Source organism: Nerophis ophidion, linkage group LG04 (assembly GCF_033978795.1).
Source record: "Nerophis ophidion isolate RoL-2023_Sa linkage group LG04, RoL_Noph_v1.0, whole genome shotgun sequence".
NCBI classification, from domain to species: Eukaryota; Metazoa; Chordata; class Actinopteri; order Syngnathiformes; family Syngnathidae; genus Nerophis; species Nerophis ophidion.
In genome coordinates, this window is record NC_084614.1 from 56,178,264 (window position 1) to 56,198,472 (window position 20,209).

The window sequence follows — 20,209 nt, forward strand, 5'->3', positions numbered from 1 at the left end:
CAAAGTGAGTATCCATTCACAAGTTTCAATTTAGCAGGAAGCGGGATGTGTTGCGCCATAGCCAGACCGGGATCGCAGAGAAGGAGAACAAAATGTTGATTAGGTGTCTGATATATATTTTTGCAAGGCCTTTTTCATGAAGTATATTTAAAGAGAAAGTGCATCTTGTAAGACGATGTCGGCCAACCCCGGAAGCTAGCTCAGCTGTTCTAGCGATGAAATGAGGAAATGCTCACCATTTCCCCTTGAATAAGCCGATGATGAGGGGTACCACTGGCTGAAACGGTGTCGAATGGGTTCTATGAATTGTGATTTCAAATATTTAATTTGTTCATGTTTAATATGTTTTTGCAATTTAATTTTTCACAGTACCACATAAAATATGTTTTAATTGCTGATGCACTTTAATTGTTTTTTAAATGTACCAGAAAATAACCAGTTTTGTGCACTGTTAATGTTGTTCAATGCCCAGCAGGGTGTATATGTGTTCCTGTATAGTATTTCTCAAGCAATGGCCATGTGGTGCACCAATTATAGTATAATTTTGAGAGGGAATCATTAAAGTCGGACATCACTGAAGGCCTAGGGGGTAGACACAAGGCCTTTTACCTTATTAGGGAATGAAGCAAATAGGGGAGACCCTGCCCCAAGTGGAGGAGTTCAAGTACCTAGAAGTCTTGTTCACGAGTGAGGGAAGAGTGGATCGTGAGATCGACAGGCGGATCGGTGCGGTGTCTTCAGTAATGCAGACCTTGTACCGATCTGTTGTGGTGAAGAAGGAGCTGAGCCAGAAGGCAAAGCTCTCAATTTGCCGGTCGATCTACGTTCCCATCCTCACCTATGGTCATGAGCTTTGGGTCATGACCGAAAGGATAAGATCATGGGTAGAAGCAGCCGAAATGAGTTTCCTCCGGCGTGTGGCGGGGCTCTCCCTTAGGGATAGGGTGAGAAGCTCTGTCATCCGGGAGGAGCTCAAAGTAAAGCCGCTGCTCCTCCACATCGAGAGGAGCCAGATGAGGTGGTTCGGGCATCTGGTCAGGATGCCACCCGAACGCTTCCCTAGGGAGGTGTTCAGGGCACGTCCAACCGGTAGGAGGCCACAGGGAAGACCCAGGACAAGTTGGGAAGACTATGTCTCCCGGCTGGCCTGGGAACGCCTCGGGATCCCCCGGAAAGAGCTAGACGAAGTGGCTGGGGAGAGGGAAGTCTGGGCTTCCCTGCTTAGGCTGCTGCCCCCGCGACCCGACCTCAGATAAGCGGAAGAAGATGGATGGATGGATGGATGGAATAGTATTAGCAGCAACTTTTTATAGGTATTGTATTACACATTTTTTGTACTTCAACGCTGCCATACTATGCATCAGGGATATTTCACGTAAATGTTTTGGGGTTTACATTTCTGGGCCGGAATTCTCCCTTCACAATTAGTCTTATAATAATAATAATAATAATAATGGATTAGATTTATATCGCGCTTTTCTATTGTTAGATACTCGAAGCGCTCACACAGAAGTGGGAACCCATCATTCATTCACACCTGGTGGTGGTAAAATGATAAATGGGTTTTACTTGTATAGCGCTTTTCTACCTTCAAGGTACTCAAAGCCCTTTGACATTACTTCCACATTTACCCATTCACACACACATTCACACACTGATGGAGGGAGCTGCCATGCAAGGCGCCAACCAGCACCCATCAGGAGCAAGGGTGAAGTGTCTTGCTCAGGACACAACGGACGTGACGAGGTTGGTACTAGGTGGGAATTGAACCAGGGACCCTCGGGTTGCGCACGGCCACTCTGCCACTGCGCCACACCGTCCCTGGTAAGCTACTTCTGTAGCCACAACAGCCCTGTGGTAGACTGACGGAAGCGTGGCTGCCAGTTTGTGCCTACAGCGCCTCCGACCACCACCAATCATTCATTCATCATTCATTCACCATTGTGAGGGGCACCGGGGGAAAGGGTGAAGTGTCCTGCCGAACGACACAACGGCAGCGATTTGGATGTCAATAGGTGGGAAGCGAACCTGCAACCCTATTATTATATTCTGGGGTACCAGAATCCTCTACAGTGGCCTTATGATTTTGGTCTATTTTGTCAGACTTACAGGAGTGCTCTGCTGTGTTTAGAACTTCCTGCAAAAAAGCAAGACATGACAGCACTCTAGTGTTTTCAGGAATCTTCAGCAAAATGTGAGTGTCTCACAAGTTGTTTTTTAATTTAACGAGCAGGCCACCAGTTGAATTGCCTGATTGAAGAAAAAGAGAGGACCTAAAATGGAACCTTGAGGAACACCACTAGTAGAACTAAAGAAGATGAACAAATAACTACTGACTTTCTCTGATGTAAACAAACCACAGCAATACCTTTTTTACACTTACACGAAACCACATTCAGAAAACAAACTAACTGCCAAAAGGTCTCAAAGTGGTGCCTTGAGGAATGTCTCAGTTATATAAATCCTAAGTTTGGACCCCAGTGCTGGTAAGGGTAAAATGTCAATGCAAGGATCTGCCAATGTGTCTACAGTGGTCCAAGTTAATTTATACAACAGGAGCACTGAACTATATCCGCACACACAAAAAAAATAATATGATCTCAAAACCAAAATGTTTAATATTCGTCATATTTTCCATCTGATGAAATATTCTAGACACAGACTCTTTAATGCAGTGTTTCTCAGTTATTTTCTGTCATGACCCTCTGCGGAACAGACATTTCAATGACCCTGCTGAATGAAATTACTATTAAGAACATGATACTCTTTATTAGTTCATCTGTACAACACACTATGTGAGTTACATTCTTTATACTGTATTGCCCCTATTTTAATGACGTCACATCCGGCTCACTTCCGGCTCATTGAATATGCCTGATGGTCAAGCAGCGTCCTTTCTCAATGGGTACTTGGCGCCATTTAGCCTTTATCGAACAAATATATCCCTATGCTTGCGTTGGTTTTCGGCTGTACAAACCATTCAAATCGCAAAAAAGATTAACGTTTTTTCAGAGTTCCTCGAGAGGTATTCAAGAAGGGTGGAAGAGTGCAAGATTTTACTAAAAAAGACGACAAAAATGGCCCACACTCTAGTACAGTGAGCAGAGTCGGATAACGCATAAGTTTGCAGTGATCACTTTGTTAAAGATTTGTTTTGATATACTTTTGATATTCTTTACTTGTCTAGTATTTCCCATTGAAGTATTATCTTGATACTGTTTCCATCCATATATTTATCTTCTTCCACTCATCCGAAGTCGGGTCACAGGGGCAGCAGCCTCGTGTAGGCAAAGAAGCCCAGACTTCCCTCTCCCCAGCCACTTCGTCCAGCTCTTCCCAGGGGATCCCGAGGCGTTGCCAGGCCAGCCAGGAAACATAGTCTTCCCAACGTGTCCTGGGTCTTCTCCGTGCCCTCCTATCGTTCGAGTTTAAAAACAAGCTACACTGTCTACCCACAGTGCAAAGCCGCTTCTAAGATACTAATTCTCACCACCATGGCGGAAGATAAACTAACTTTCTTATATGTAGCATTATCACTGAAGGACTAGAGGAAAATGAATGGCTGAGCATGCTACACAATACACACACACACACACACACACACACACACACACACCCACACAATAAGCAGTACGACCGCTAAAGCTTCAATGTCATGCAGGTGTGAGCGATTCAGATGTCAATTCTATCGATAACTAGTGTAGTATTAGTATATAAGTGATACTAACATAATTAGAACAATGTTTTTTTCTTTTTGTTGTTATTTTTACAAAAGGAAAATTGATGGATAGTTTTTTGGATCGGTTTTGTTATTCATTACAAACACAAGAAGTAAGTGTCTGGATACAGGAAGACTTTGAGGGCGAAACACAAATATTTCATATGGGAGGCCGTAGTTTTGCTTTTGTTTTGTTATTGTGCACTAGCCACGTTATTTTGTTAAAAACATGTCTGTAGCATTCAAAACCACAAACGTAATACTTTATATGATTTACAACAATACTAGAAAAGTCCTGATTTAATAGGACAAGTTTTTCTGTTGTTGTTTAAAGTGTTATTATGTTTGATTTATTTAATACAATAAAACATTTTCAGTTCGAGAATCTATTCCCAAAGGATCTGATCGGAATCGGAGGCCAATAATGTTTAATCAGAAGGTCCCTTTTTTCAGTTCAATGCTCACAAATGTATTCTCCTAAATTCAGATTTTATTCTTTAAAATTGTTCAAGCTTACACCTGTAAAATGAAGACTTCAATACAAGTTACTGTGGCCCTTGTGCACCATTGTATCTTATAGAGATATAAATATTGTATGTATGGGATTATCCAACTTACAAACCAGCTGCCTTTTTAAAGCATTTTTTTAAAAGAGTTTAAAATGACTTAAGTCACTCGCAAGAAATGGAGTATACTTTTACATACAGTAATACTCAAAATCTATCTAGGCTGCATATCACTCTGTGTCATTCACTGATACTGTTATTGTGTTATTAAACATTTACCTTGTTGACTTCCATGGTCCCAAACCTCCACCAATGAAACACACCATGTGCACATGCAGCATCCAAAGCAAAAAAACAAATGCCTCCATAAATTATCAACCTGACAAAATATGTCTTGATTTTTATGGGCTTTTTGCTATTATTCGAGCCGTGTATGTGTCAATCGGACCAGTCTACTCTACTTCAAGTAGAGGCGGAAAAACGGGGCCTCGGATTGTTATGCGCCGCTTGATTACACAACCGACATCCCCTCTGAGTCTGGTGACAAATAACAAGCGTGCTCGTTCTTTACGGCAATGGCGTTATCATCACTAGTGTGGGCGCCTCTCTATAGTAGTAGTGTAGGAGTTTCCTGAAGGCATCAAAAACCTATAGTGATGCACCGTCAGCTGCATCTCAAACATACTCTGTATGCTTGTACTCTCACATGGGATGAAGTACAATGTATGTGCTGTAGTAACAATAGTCAATAATAACGTGCGTCTCTCATCTAGAAGAATACTAGAACCCCTGTTAGGATGATACACACATGACAAGCACGTTATAAAACAGTACTTGTAGGATTCCAACTAGGGTGTGTCTCAGTGGTTAGGTTTTGTTAGTGTTTCAAAGTAGGTCAATGGGTTATTGGAATGTTGATTCACAACCTGCGGGCACGGAAGATCATCTTAAAATGCCTCCTAAGGACATTGTTTTGTGTTTTTTCACAATCCAGGAATGAATGTAAATATGACTGGAAACACATGCCACATTCTTGGTCACTTTTGGAATGTGTTTATACTGTGTTATAAATGTACAGCTTTTATATTAACAACCTTAATAATGGCTGTTTTGTCATCTGCAAGCCATCAGCGTCACCTAAAATATACATTCAAAAACTTAAAAAGTGTACCTTTAATAGACCCCTGGGGAACACCACTGGATGATGGCGTTTGCACAGCTGGATAGCAGCTGTGGTGTTTAACTGAAGGAGTTTTTAATTAACCAACATTTAACATCCGTGGTAGCGTCGGCATGCTAGGAAATCCAGGCCATACTTTAGCACACTTAAAATCCAAAGAAAATAGTGCAAGTGCTTGTGCAAGGCATACATTTCCTTTAAAGCCTGGTGACGCAGACGTCCTTTGCCACATCACACTTAAAAATTACTGCTCACCCACATTGCAGATTTTTTAGGGATATTAACAATGTTTAAAGCATATTTTACAATATGTGGGTCTTAAATTAAGAATTTCCAAGCATGACAAAGGTTAAACAAACTAAAAATATAAATACTACAGTAGTATTGGCCTTTCGAGACACACCTTGAAAAATACAGTCCTGCTTGGGGGGATGAGTGGTACCGGAGGTTTCTTATCGAACTAAAGCTGGAGGAACAAGCCCAAGCGGCAAAGAACACTCCACCCACTATTGGGGAGCGTAATAGTCATTCTGGATAATCGAAAGGGGAGGAGTCTACCGCCCTCTTGGCCTCCTTCCACCCACCCTTAAGGACAATTCCAGACCACGGGGAGCGCATCTGGTATCCGCTTCTTGAAGGGGGGGCTAGTGCTGGGAGCTGTGCTACAGAGGTAACACAGCAGCGCCCAGCCAAGCCGCAACCTCCGGCGAGGCCACTGCCACCAGTCTTTCGCCCCGCCAAATCGCAACCTCCGGCGCGGCCACCACCACCAGTCTTTTGGCCCGCCAATTCGCAACCTCTGGCGCGGCCACCACCACCAGTCTTTCGGCCCGCCAAGCCGCAAACCCCGGCGCAACCACCACCACCAGTATTTCGACCAGCACCTGCTCCAAGTCTGGTTTCCACACCAGTACCTGACCCAAGTCTAGTTTCCACACCAGCACCCGACCCAAGTCTGGTTTCCACAGCAGCACCTGACCCAAGTCTGGTTTCCACACCAGCACCTGACCCAAGTCTTTTTTCCACACCAGCACCTGATCCAAGTCTGGTTTCCACACCAGCACCTGATCCAAGTCTGGTTTCCACACCAGCACCTGATCCAAGTCTGGTTTCCACACCAGCACCTGACCCAAATCTGGTTTGCACACCAGCATCTGATCCAAGTCTGGTTTCCACACCAGCACCTGCTCTAAGGCTGGATCCCACACCAGCACCTGCTCCGAGGCTGGGTCCCACACCAGCATCTGCTCCGAGGCTAGATCCCACACCAGCATTTGCTCCGAGGCTGCAGCCCACACCAGCACCCGCTCCAAGGCTGGAGCCCACACCAGCATTTGCTTCCACGACGACGGCGCCGCCTCCTGCCTCCACGGCGACGACGACGCCGCCTTTTGCTTCTACAGCGATGACGAGGCCGCCTACTGTTTCCATGACGACGTCTCAGCAACCTCGAGCTGGAATCTGTCCCTTAAGGGGAGGGTCCTGTTATGATGCGCTGCCCGGATCATATTATGTTTAGGTTTTTGAGTCTTTTTGTATTATGTTCTGTTAGTTTTGGACTCATTCGGTTCCGGTTTGTGCTCCTCTGTTTGTTTCCATGGTAACTTATTATTTTCAACTGCCACCTGTTCCGAATGTGCACCTGTCCTGTGATTACTGTCTTGATTTAAGCCTTCCTTCTTCGTTCATTCCGTCTTGCTTCCTAGTTTGCGACACGCAACAAGTGACGACTTTGGTTCCCTGTACTGTTAACGCTAACTTCTATGCTAAGGCCTTTTGTGTTATCCTCTAGCTCCCATGCTTCCTCTTTTGTTTTGCCTTTTGTACTTTCAGCAAGTTTTTTTTTCTTTTTCATAGTCTGTTTTATTCTTAAATAAATCACTGGTTCTTACCTTCACGCTGTGACCGGGCCCGACTGCATCCTTGAGAGAACGAACCCGCGTCACCATAAAACCCAATCGTTACAAAATGAGGGATTACTGTAATCCCACAGTACCTGCACATGCCAAACTGTAACAGACCATTTGTTCTGCGCAGTGTGGTCTTTCAGGGCCGGTTCCTCAATTACCCTATTTTTCGGATTATAATCCGCCACTTTTCCCTCAAGATTTTAACCCTGCGTCTAATACAAAGCTGCGGCAATCTATGAATTTGGACTTTGCTAACGACTAAATTATGGAATTTATTAGGCAAAGAAATAAAACAATGTACTAAAATGATCCACTTTAAGAAACTGTTCAAATTCAAAGTGTTTACAAAGTATAAGGAAGAAGAATCCTATAAACATCTTGAACTTTAATAAACAGGAGAAAATCTTATGTATCCCATAAAGTATGAATAAGGTTATAAGTTTGACCCGCCGTTTTACTGCATTTTTACAGCCGCCATTTGAAAACAATTAATTTATGTAAGTAAACATTTACTAACTATTTCTATGTAAACATTTTAATTTCACGATGTATCAGTATATATCTGCGGCTAATAAATGAAAACATCTTTTTTTTTTTTATTCTAAAATGTAGTGGGTAGTCCGAAAATTATTATGTTTTTATAATACTCACCACCGCCTTTCACAATATAAATACGACTGAACCAGAATAAACCACAAAGTCAGAAAAGTTGCAGGAATACAAGCTTGCACAAACTGGATCAAATCAGCAAATTGGCATGTTTGATAGAGTTGTGACAGAAACAGAAATGGGGAAGACTTATGGATTATTAAGACCATTGCCAGTTATTACTCTGTATTAAATATGTAGTCAATATTTTCCCTTCTTTTTACGCCCTGCAGATACGTGTCAGCCCTGACGACACCAGCCCGCCTCTCCCCAGTGGATTTCCGCTACTCCTTGCCCCCGCAGGTGCCTACCTTCCAGATCACCTCGCCCAACGCCAGCCACGCCATGTCCCTCCCTCCCGCTGTCCACAACCCGTACCCCCTGGAAGACGACCAGCCTCTGCTGCGCCGCTACCAAGTGCCCCTCCACGACGCCCAGTGCCAGGAAGCCTACCGGCAGCAGCGCCGCACCTATCTCAACGACAGCAGGGGCAGCCCCTACCGGCTGGCGGACGACGAAGACTATGAGACCACCCAGGAGTATCTCTCCTCCAGGGAGCAACCAAAGAAAAGCGGGTCCAGCGCAACCAATAGCCGGCGCTGGAGGAGGTCCAGACTGAACGGCCACGTGGCCCCCCGCGGATACGAGGCCTCCCGGGAATACGGCTCCCGTAGCTGCCTAACAGGAAGCGAGTCGGAAGAGGACGGCGAGAGCACGCCCTTCCTCAGTATGCAGAACATGAACGCTGAGCCCTCCACCATCTACAGACCGGTGGACAGTCGGACTCCTCACTCGTCGGGGCGGCACAGTGGGCATGGCAACATGCAAACGAGACTCACACACACCCGCTCCAAACCGGACGCTACACCCCATTAGAGAGTGACCACGAACCCCGGGGGAAAGAAATCAACATAGTATAGACCTGCATCTATAAGAAATATTTTTATTTTATATAACTGACAGATATTCTAAACAAATGAAATATTTATTTTCATTTTAGCAAAAGTTGTCTACTAGTTAACAGCAAAGACTTTTTTATAGGGAAAACTCTATTTATATGTACATTTTGATTTACAGCATAAAACGATGTGCCAGTTTTTTCACACACAAAAAAAATAGAGTAATATTGTGGTGCCTTTTGCTGTTTGCCGATGCCAGAGGGCCAGTGGAGGTTTTTTGTAGCCTTTCTTATACGGACGCCTCATTTTTTTTTTTTTTTATACACATTGATTTTGTTTGTCTCCTCTCTGGTTGATTTTTTTTTCTTTTCTGTCCAAGTTGCCCTCTTCCATTATCATGCAATATAAAACACTGTCATTACAAAGTGTATGTTTACATCAGTGTAACTCACCCGTAGGGTTTAGCACTTGGGATCCAATAGAACGCCTGATTCATTAATACAATGTAGATCCGTTTTGTTTTGCCGTCTGGTTTGTTTGTTTGTGTGTGTGTGTGTGTGCGTGCGTGTGTGTGCGCGCGCGGACAGCCACAGAACCAGTGCTTTATCAGACCCCCTCTCCCGCCCACTGACCTCCCTCCAAGTAGACGCAGGTGAAGCTGCGGTAGGTTCTGTTACGTTATGCAGGTCATTGCTTGATGTGTTTACAGCTATTCTCCCTGCCCCCATAAAGCCCCCCACCCACCCCCTGCTCCACCTCCTTGCCTTCCCTGCAGGGTTCCCTCATGTTAGCCTTTTATGAGGCCCACAAACACAGAGCCGCTTGGCACGGGCTGACCCCTGCCATCGGAGGTGGTGGGCGAAACAAAACCACTGCATCTGTTTCCACTCAGCTCCCCCATACCTCGTCATCCTTCTGTGTCCTTTCTGCTTTTTTGTGGTCTCTGTAAAAAGGCCACACAGTGTCTCAGGATTTCCACCCCTCATGTCCTTCCCTGAACATACACCACCGACACGTGGAATAGCTGTGAAAGGGATCATACAATGCAAAAATATGCAATCTTTCTATTCTGTTGTTTGAGGACATCCTTTTTCTAATAGGTGACTGTGCTGTGTGTGCCTGTAGTGTAGAATGATGCATATTTACACCACCTATTTTACTTCTTTAAAAAAAAAAGCCATCTATCAAATTGTATCGTGCACATGATTGTTTTTATTATTAGAGCGCTTTCACTTTTGCGTGCACTCTTCCAGTAAACGACAAGTAGCATCCAAATAGCGTATCCTCCGATAGTACTGTGTACCTGCCGCTTTGTCTTATTGACAGGTTTAGTCAAAGCCAGTCTGACACAAGGAATCCAAACCATTAAGGCACCCCCAAGATCCGTTTCGTTACTGTAATAGACCATTTGTTCTGCGCAGTGTGGTCTTTCAGGGCCGGCTCCTGGCAAAAACACTATGCGGTGGCTTGGGGCCTCAAATGATCAGAAAGGTTTTCAAATCCATTTAGATGCGCATTGTTTGTATTGTCAACATTTGGAGCCTTGCAGCACCTTATAAAATCAAACCCTATGTTAAAGGGGGAAGGAACAAAATCTTGTTTAGGGTCACACAAAGTCTGGTTATACAGTCGGAAAGGGAATTCATAAGGCCCCATTCGCCATGGTTTACCTGACACATGATTTGTGACAAATTATAGCCACACGGCAATAGAGTGTTGGATATCTTAAAATGTGTTATTGTGGCAATTCTAACTTTGACCACAGCGTCAGTTGCTCTGTAGAGTGACGCTTTTCATCATTTTCAGCAAACTGCATTGCAAAATAATGAACCCCCCTCTTTCGCTCACGCGAGATCCACCCAGGATTGGGGCCATAAGAATCCCTTCCCTACTGTAAAAGAGAGTGTTTTTGGTCACTTGCAGATAACTTCCTCACCCTTCCCAAAAAATAAGCAATTTTAGGTCCTACCAAGCACTCCCTGCAAGTCTCCTCTCTTTTAATCCTAAAATCCTCCTGACCTCCTTGACCTCCCTTGGCTTGAACCTCCTCTCCTCTGCATGTACTTGTGGTCAAGGTTAGATGGGTGCATGGTTTGAAAAAACAAAAAAAGGAAGAAGAAAAAATGAGAAAAGCAGCAGACTATTCTTTTCCAGTCATGGGAAGTGTGTTTCATTTAACATTCAGCAATAAATAAACAAAAAAGACCCTTTCCCCTCCCCCTTGCTTCCATGTCATTCTTGGAATATGCTAGAAATAAAAGAAACAATGCCAGATTGTCATAGATTGTAAAAAAAAAGAAAAAAAGAAAACTGATTTCACCTGTTCATATGAGGAAAATAAATCGTTATTCATATCATTTTATGATGGAGTTATTTCTGCTCTGCATCAGAAGTTCATATGAATGTGCAACAATTAATGAATGAATACACTAATTGTTTATGTATCCCTGCATTTTTGTCTTAATATGACAGACTACATTCATATGTAGTGGCTTAAACTCACCGCTAGATGGTAGCCATACTTCCAAAACCACACAGCAACTTGTGAATAGGAGGTAAGGTAAGAAAAACAACCACACTCGTGCACAATTGGCATGTATACTCACATGTATAATAAGACAAACAAATAGATTTAATTAAAGTACCGTGTGAATAAGATGCATGAATTCAGAAATAAGTGAAACAAATTCCAATTTAAATGTGCAAATTCAGTACATTAAACGTCCGCTTAAATTCCACCCAACTTTTAACAGCTTGCAGTAAATGAGTGTGAGACACATGTTTAATATTTAAAGATAGCAAATGGAAATTTTTGCCAAAATGTAACTAAAACATAGCTTGGCATGCTTTAAAAAAAAAAAGTAGCGACATTAAGTGGGTTTATCGGATGAGTAATTAGCTATGACTAGTGTGAATTATGGCCCTGAGATGAGGGCGACTCGTCCAGAGTGTACTCTGCCTCCCGCCCGATTGTAGCTGAGATAGGGACCAGCGCCCCCCGCGACCCCAAAGGGAATAAGTGGTAGGAAATGGATGGCTGGATGGATGGTGTGAATTATTCATTGCTTGCAGGAGTAATATCTCAAGTAGCCGCTGAGTGTCGCTGTTTTGCTGAATTCACGTGCCGCTGTGCCACACGGTGACTTGTAGAAATGGGGACTTTACGCACTTGAGCGAACAATTGTGGTGAAAATACAATAACGGCGAATATATAAAGTACACTTAATGTGTTTGACCTGACACTGTAAGTTTAGTCATGTTGTCTCAACCGAAGTTACAGTCAAATACCACTAAATAAGATGACAGAGATATTTACCAAGCGACACTGAACGCACCATTTTGGTTTACTGTAACTATAGCAGCAATTGGAAAGGTGAGTTGAAATATGGCTGGAATGGAGCCCTGTAGGCATGGACATTTGTAAAAATTGCGACATACAGTGGGTTAATTGGATGAGCAGGTACATGGCTTTGATATGCAATATCTCAAGTGGCCGCTGAATGTCGCTGTTCTGCTGCACGGCGACTTGTAAAAATGGGGAATTTTCTCTCGCGAGCGAGCATTAGTCACACAGTTCCGGTGACAGTGAACATCAGATTGACAGTTTTTCTAATTGACATACACAAGGTCAAACTATTAATGTATATCTTGGTAGACTTGAACCAGACACTTTATCAACGCTGTCTCAACCGAGACAAAAATGGATGTTTACCAGGTGACTATGAATTAATTATAAGAGGTCAATGTTAAGATGACAGCTGCTAACTTGTTTACTGTTTGACTGTTGCCGCTAATGTTAGCTCGGTTCACTTTTGGCTTTGTGGCTAAAGGAGAGAAGTTAATGACTTATAAGAAAGCTTAGTTTGTTTTATGAACTTACAAAGCCACTGAATGACAATTAAACTTCTGCTGCAGGTACAGAATGTTTTGGAATTGAACAGTTTGCCAAATAGTTCTCACTTCCAAGTGTGTAACCATACCTCAGGTGTGTCTAAACCAGGGTTAGGGACCTACTCAGTGGCCTAGTGCAGTGGTTCTCAACCTTTTTTCAGTGGTGTACCCCCTGTGAACATGTTTTTAACCCCCTAATTAGAGCAAAGCATTTTTGGTTGAAAAAAAATAGATAAAGAAGTAAACTACAGCACTATGTCATCAGTTTCTGATTTATTAAATTTAATAGCAGTGCAAAATATTGCTAATTTGTAGTGGTCTTTCTTGAACTATTTGGAAAAAAGATACAAAAATAACTAAAAACTTGTTGAAAAATTAAAAAAATGATTCAATTATGAATAACGATTTCTACACATAGAAGTAATCATCGACTTAAAGTGCCCTCTTTGGGGACTGTAATAGAGATCCATTTGGATTCATGAACTTAAAGGCCTACTGAAATGAGATTTTCTTATTTAAACGGGGATAGCAGGTCCATTCTATGTGTCATACTTGATCATTTCGCGATATTGCCATATTTTTGCTGAAAAGATTTAGTAGAGAACATCCACGATAAAGTTCGCAACTCTCGGTGCTAAGAGAAATGCCCTGCCTTTACCGGAAGTCGCAGACGATGACGTCGCAAGTGTGGGGGCTCCTCACATATTCACATTGTTTTCAATGGGAGCCTCCAACAAAAAGTGCTATTCGGACCGAGAAAACGACAATTTCCCCATTAATTTGAGCGAGGATGAAGGGATTGTGTTTGAGGATATTGATAGCGACGGACTAGAAAAAAAAAAAAAGTTAAAAAAAAAAAACGCGATTGGGACGGATTCCGATCTTTTTAGACACATTTACTAGGATAATTCTGGGAAATCCCTTATCTTTCTATTGTGTTGCTAGTGTTTTAGTGATTAAAATAGTACCTGATAGTCGGAAGGGTGTCTCCACGGGTGTCTGGATGCGCAGTGTCTCAGGGGAGTCGACGGCAGCTTCATGGACGACACAAGCTCAGCTTTTCTCCGCTAAGAAGCGACTATTTAACCACAATTTTCTCACCAAAACCTGCTGGTTGACATTCCGTCTTGATTCATGTTCGCTTGACCACGCTCTGATCCATAGTAACGTTCCACCTCCAGGAATTTTAAACAAGGAATCACCGTGTGTTTGTGTGGCCAAATGCTAAAGCTTCCCAACTCCATCTTTCTACTGTGACTTCTCCAATATTAATTGAACAAATTGCAAAAGATTCAGCAACACAGATGACCAAAATACTGTGTAATTATGCCGTTAAAGCAGACGGCATTTAGCTGTGTGTGTGCGCAGCGCTCATACTTCCTAAAAACCCGTGACGTCTTGCGTACACGTCATCATTACACAACGTTTCCAGGATGAAACTCCCGGGAAATTTCAAATTGTAATTTAGTAAACTAAAAAGGCCGTATTGGCATGTGTTGCAATGTTAATATTTCATCATTGATATATAAACTATCAGACTGCGTGGTGGGTAGTAGTGGGTTTCAGTAGGCCTTTAATTCTAAACATTTCTTCACAAAAAAATAAATATTTAAATATTTATGCTCAGTTTATGACCTTACATTCATACTTTGTTGAAATATTATTGAATAAATACTTTTATAAAGGATTTTTGAATTTTTGCTATTTTTATAATATTTTTAAAACATCTTACATACCCCCTGGCAAACCTTCAAGTACCCCCAGGGGTACACATACCCCCATTTGAGAAACACTGGCCTAGTGTTTAGAGCAGGGGTGTCAAACGTATGGCCCGAGGGCCGGATCAGGCCCGTGAACAGGTTTTTCCTGGCCCGCGGGATGAGTTTGCCAAGTATAAAAATAAACCGGAAATTTTATAATGAAAGAAACAGCTGTTCTAAATGTGTCAACTGAATGTCGCAATAGCAATTATTCGTATCTTTGTAGATGATGGTACATATGTACAAAATAAACCATGTGATGTTAGTACATCAGTCAAGGAATATGATCAAACTGTATAAATAACAGACTGTAATTTGATTTTGATATAATTTTTTATCTTGATAGATTGAAAATCAACACCAATTAGTTCCTCCCACCTCCAAAAACATGCACCTGGGGATAGGTTGATTGGCAACACTAAAATTGGCCCTAGTGTGTGAATGTTAGTGTGAATGTTGTCTGTCTATCTGTGTTGGCCCTGCAATGAGATGGCAACTTGTCCAGGGTGTACCCCGCCTTTTTCCCGGGTGAAGCTGACATAGGCTCCAGCTCCCCCGCGATCCCGAACGGGACAAGCGATAGAAAAATGGATGGATGAATGGAGTTGACTGGTGAACATTATAAAATAATTTATTCAGAAAATATAAATAATGACAAATAAAGATAGAATACTGTTAACCACATCTTGAATGTGTAAAAAACAACATTATGATTTGTACAATTTCAGAATGTGCTTGTTCTATTTTCAAACAAAGAAAATAATCTGAAGTGGTCTTTGTTATTAAGTTATCGGCCGCTTGGGAGTAGACTTTTCTCCATGTGTCCCCCGATCTAAAATTAGTTTGACACCCCTGGGTTAGAGTGTCCGCCCTGAGGTCGGTAGGTTGGGAGTTCAAACCCCGAGTCATACCAAATACTATAAAAAAAAATGGGACCCATTGCCTCCCTGCTTGGCACTCAGCATCAAGGGTTGGAATTGGGGGTTAAATCACCATAAATGATTCCCGGGCGCGGCACCGCTGCTGCCCACAGCTCCCCTCACTTCCCAGGGGGTGATCAAGGGGATGGGTCAAATGCAGAGGACAAATTTCACCACACTTTGTGTGTGTGTGACAATCATTGGTACTTTAACTTTTTAACTTTAACTATGGCTCTTTGACTGTAACTGGCTCTCAGATAAATCTTAGCTGACATTGCTTAACACGATAAGTCATGAACAATTCCGCTGGTAATCACAGTGTTAATAATAGAGTTCCAAATACAAAACATTGTCATGCATTTTAATCCATCCATCCGTTTCCTACTGCGCCTGTTCAAGAAGTTGCATTAATGGTTGGAAGTGTTTTATTTATTATCGATTATCTTAAGAATAACAATGTTATTAAAAAGAATAAGACACTTAATTAACTCTGAAAATGTTGGTCTTACTTAAAAATGCATGCATTTAGTTGTATTCAGTGTTAAAAAATATTACATGGCTCTCATGGAAATACATTTTAAAATATTTGGCTTGCATGGCTCTCTGAGCCAAAAAGGTTCCCGACCCCTGGTCTAAACCTTGTTTTAGGAATAGACCAGGGGTGTCCAAAGTGCGGCCCGGGGGCCATTTGCGACCTGCAGCTAATTGTTTACCGGCCCGCCACACTTTCTGGAAATGCTATTGCAAAAATGAAAAATAAAAAAAACATTATAAAAAGTGGAATGAGGTGAAATCTAATGAAAAGCAGTTGCAATGTTGACACAAAGTTGCCATGCAGACAGTTTTTTTTTCTTTTGTCTATTTTTCTTTTGTTGCCGTTGCTCCAAAAAAACAACAACAATGTTATAATGAATTATTCACCTATTCAAAATGTTTTCTGTGGAAAATATTGCATAAATTGTGTGTTTGCCATACAAATACATCAATGTTTTCTTTGACAAAAGAGCATAAAAAAAGCTAAATTATGGTTTAAATGTAAAATCGACAGATATATCTAAAGTTTATCTCGTCATTTAAGTGTCGAAAGTAAAAAAACTAATAAAAATGTATCACTTTATGAGTGGGGCACCTTTTGTATCCCAATACATATTTAATGGGATTGTATTTATCTTTTCACTGTAATACCTCAAAAATAATAATAAATTAAAATAAGTGGTGTCCTGCATTATTGATCCTTTCAAGGCTCTACTTCACATCAAATATTGCTTTCTGAATGCTTTGGGCAGTCGGGGAAATACTGCATATCTCAGTTTTATTATGAAAATCAATAAATCAATGTTTATTTATATAGCCCTAAATAAAGGGTGTCTCAAAGGCCTGCACAAGCCACAACGACATTGTCGGCTCAGATTTATTTGACAGAAAAGGCATAAAACATTTTTATTTTTTTGTTTTTTACATTATATCAACCTGAAGTTGATATACTGTAGAGATTTACTGTAAGCGTTAAAATTTGACTTGTTTTTAACCCTAAAGATTAAAAAAAAGACAAAATCCATATATTTTGTTATGGTTTGAAAAAATGACAAATATCAAAATGGCCCCCGCATGCTTTAATTTTTCTGTGTGCGGCCCTCAGTGGAAAAAGTTTGGACACCCCTGGAAAAGGCAAAGGATGTGGAGTGTATTTTGAAATGTATAATTTTGTACTTTGAGCATATATGTAATATGGTGTAGGGGTGGTGTTTTTGGACCTCAGGAAGGCATTTGATACGGTAAATGATTCTGTTCTTCGTACCAAGCTCACAATGTTTAACTTCTCTCAAAAAGCTGTGAGCTGGATTAAATCGTATCGGCATGATCGAACACAATCTGTATCTGTATCAGGGGTCGGGAACCTTTTTGGCTGAGAGAGCCATGGAAGCCAAATATTTTAAAATGTATTCCTGTGAGAGCCACGTAATATTTTTTAACACGGAATACAACTAAATTGCTGCATTTCTAAGTAAGACCAACATTTTTAGAGTATAATAAGTACAAACCCCATTTCCATATGAGTTGGGAAATTGTGTTATATGTAAACATAAACGGAATACAATGATTTGCAAATCATTTTCAACCCATATTCAGTTGAATATGCTACAAAGACAACATATTTGATGTTCAAACTGATAAACATTTTTTTTTTGTGCAAATAATCATTAACTTTAGAATTTGATGCCACCAACACGTGACAAAGAAGTTGGGAAAGGTGGCAATAAATATTGATAAAGTTGAGGAATGCTCATCAAACACTTATTTGGAACATCCCACAGGTGTGCAGGCTAATTGGGAACAGGTGGGTGCCATGATTGGGTATAAAAGCAGCATCCATGAAATGCTAAGTAATTTACAAATAAGGATGGGGCGAGGGTCACCAATTTGTAAGCAAATTCTCGAACAGTTTTGGAACAATATTTCTCAACGAGCTATTGCCGGGAATTTAGGGATTTTACCATCTGCGGTCCGTAAAATCATCAAATGTTTAGAGAATTATTAAAACAAAAAAAGTATCACGACCCCGACATACATATTAATGGAGAAAGAATACAAATTGTCAGCCAATATAAATATGTTGGGTTAATAATAGATTCAGAGCTTTCATTTAAAGCCCATATTGACAAATTGTGTACAGTAATCAAGTTTAATTAAGCGATGATATTACAGACCTTTGATCCCTCAGGGGGTACTGCATCAAAAACCGACATCAGTGTGTAAAGGATATCACCATATGGGCTCAGGAACACTTCATAAAACCACTGTCAGTAACTACAGTTGGTCGCTACATCTGTAAGTGCAAGTTAAAACTGTACTATGCAAAACAAAATCCATTTATCAACAACACCCAGAAACGCCGCTGGCTTCGCTGGGCCCGAGATAATCTAAGATGGACTGATGCAAAGTGGAAAAGTGTTATGTGGTCTGACGACTCCACATTTCAAATTTATATTTGGAAACTGTGGACGTGGTGTCCTCCGGAACAAAGAGGAAAATAACCATCCGGATTGTTATAGGTGCAAAGTTCTAAAGCCAGCATCTCTGACGGTATGGGGGTGAATCAGTGCCCAAGGCATGGGTAACTTACACATCTGTGAAGGCACCATTAATGCTGAATGGTCCATACAGGTTTTGGAGCAACATATGTTGTCATCCAAGCAACGTTATCATGGACGCCCCTGTTTATTTCAGCAAAACAATGCCAAGCCACGTGTTACAACAGCATGGCTTTGTAGTAAAAAAGTGCGGGTACTTCCCTGGCCCGCCTGCAGTCCAGACCTGTCTCCCATTGAAAATGTGTGGCGCATTATGAAGCGTAAAATACGACAGCGGAGACCCCGGACTGTTGAAAGACTGAAGCTCTACATAAAACAAAAATGGGAAAGAATTCCACTTTAAAAGCTTCAACCATTAGTTTCCTCAGTTCCAAAACGTTTAGTGAGTGTTGTTAAAAGAAAAGGTGATGTAACACAGTGGTGAACATGCCCTTTGCCAACTAATTTGGCTTGTGATGCAGCCATGAAATTCTAAGTTAAATATTATTTGCAAAAAAAAAAAATAAAGTCTATGAGTTTGAACATCAAATATATTGTCTTTGTAGTGCATTCAATTGAATATGGGTTTAAAAGGTTTTGGAAATCATTGTATTCCGTTAATATTTACATGTAACACAATTTCCCAACTCATATGGAAACAGGGTTTGTATATTATTGTTTTAAATGACATTGTTCTTCTGAAGCTAACCAATTATAAATAAAATACTTCTTACCATTAATGCGACTCCTTGAACAGGTGCGGTAGAAAATGCATTAGAATGTTTTATATTTTGAACGTTATTTTTTAACACTGTGATTACCAGCGGAGTTATTACTTACTTATCGTGTTAAGCAATGTCAGCTAAGATTTATCGGAGAGCCAGAAGCAGTTGTCAAAAGAGCCACATCTGGCTCGAGAGCCGTGGGTTCCCCACCCCTGCTCTTTATTAATGATTTGCCCACTGTTTGTCCTAAAGCTGAATGCTTAATGTATGCAGACGACACGGTTCTCTTCCTTCATGGTAACACCAAAAACATTGTTGTTACTAAACTCACTAAAACAATGTCCTATGTTACAACTTGGTTGCAGGAGTGCTGTCTGCAGATAAATGTTTCTAAAACTGTAGGCATGTATGTAATTAAAACAAAAAAAGTATCATTACCCCGACATACATATTAATGGAGAAAGAATACAAATTGTCAGCCAACATAAATATATTGGGTTAATAATAGATTCAGAGCTTTCATTTCAAGCCCATATTGACAAATTGTGTACAATAATCAAGTTTAATCTTGCAAGTTTATGCAATTCGAAATGGAATGTCAATTGAAGCTGCAAAATTGTATTTGTATTCGATGATTTTCAGCCAGTTCAACTATTGCCTTACCAGCATGTCTCAGGCTGGTCAGAGTTTGAAAAAAACATTGGAAATAGTGTACAAACAAGCAATTAAAGTTATGGATTAAAAAAACCTAGGCACTATCACAACTGTGCCATTCTCAAAAAAATACAGTATTTTAATCTGGGACAGTCTTCACACATTTACAGACTCTGTCAGAGGTGACTGTTATATTCCTTTTTCAGTAAGTCGGCCTGGTCAGTAAGGAGTGCAAATGTGTGGAACTCAATAACTGAGGAGGTTGAACTGGGCACAATTTATAAGGCCTTCACAAAAAAAAAAAAAATGTGGCTTATCAACGCCTAC

The 20,209-nt window shown here is 41.1% G+C and overlaps 1 protein-coding gene and 1 long non-coding RNA gene across 8 annotated transcripts in view; both read left to right on the forward strand.

Annotated features, from left to right (window-relative positions):
- nrg2a (neuregulin 2a) overlaps positions 1 to 11,218 on the forward strand; it is a 273,699-nt gene extending 262,481 nt beyond the window's left edge. For all 7 annotated transcript variants that reach the window (XM_061898504.1, XM_061898501.1, XM_061898505.1 and 4 more), the window contains one exon: positions 8,196 to 11,218. In XM_061898504.1, the coding sequence (XP_061754488.1) occupies positions 8,196 to 8,838 (643 nt within the window). In that variant the 3' untranslated portion in view covers positions 8,839 to 11,218. The remainder of the gene's footprint in view (positions 1 to 8,195) is intronic.
- Positions 11,219 to 12,435: 1,217 nt separating this feature from the next.
- Positions 12,436 to 20,209, forward strand: part of LOC133551606 (uncharacterized) — a 34,573-nt gene continuing 26,799 nt past the window's right edge. The window contains exon 1 of the long non-coding RNA XR_009806528.1: positions 12,436 to 12,576. This is a non-coding gene — a long non-coding RNA (uncharacterized LOC133551606). The remainder of the gene's footprint in view (positions 12,577 to 20,209) is intronic.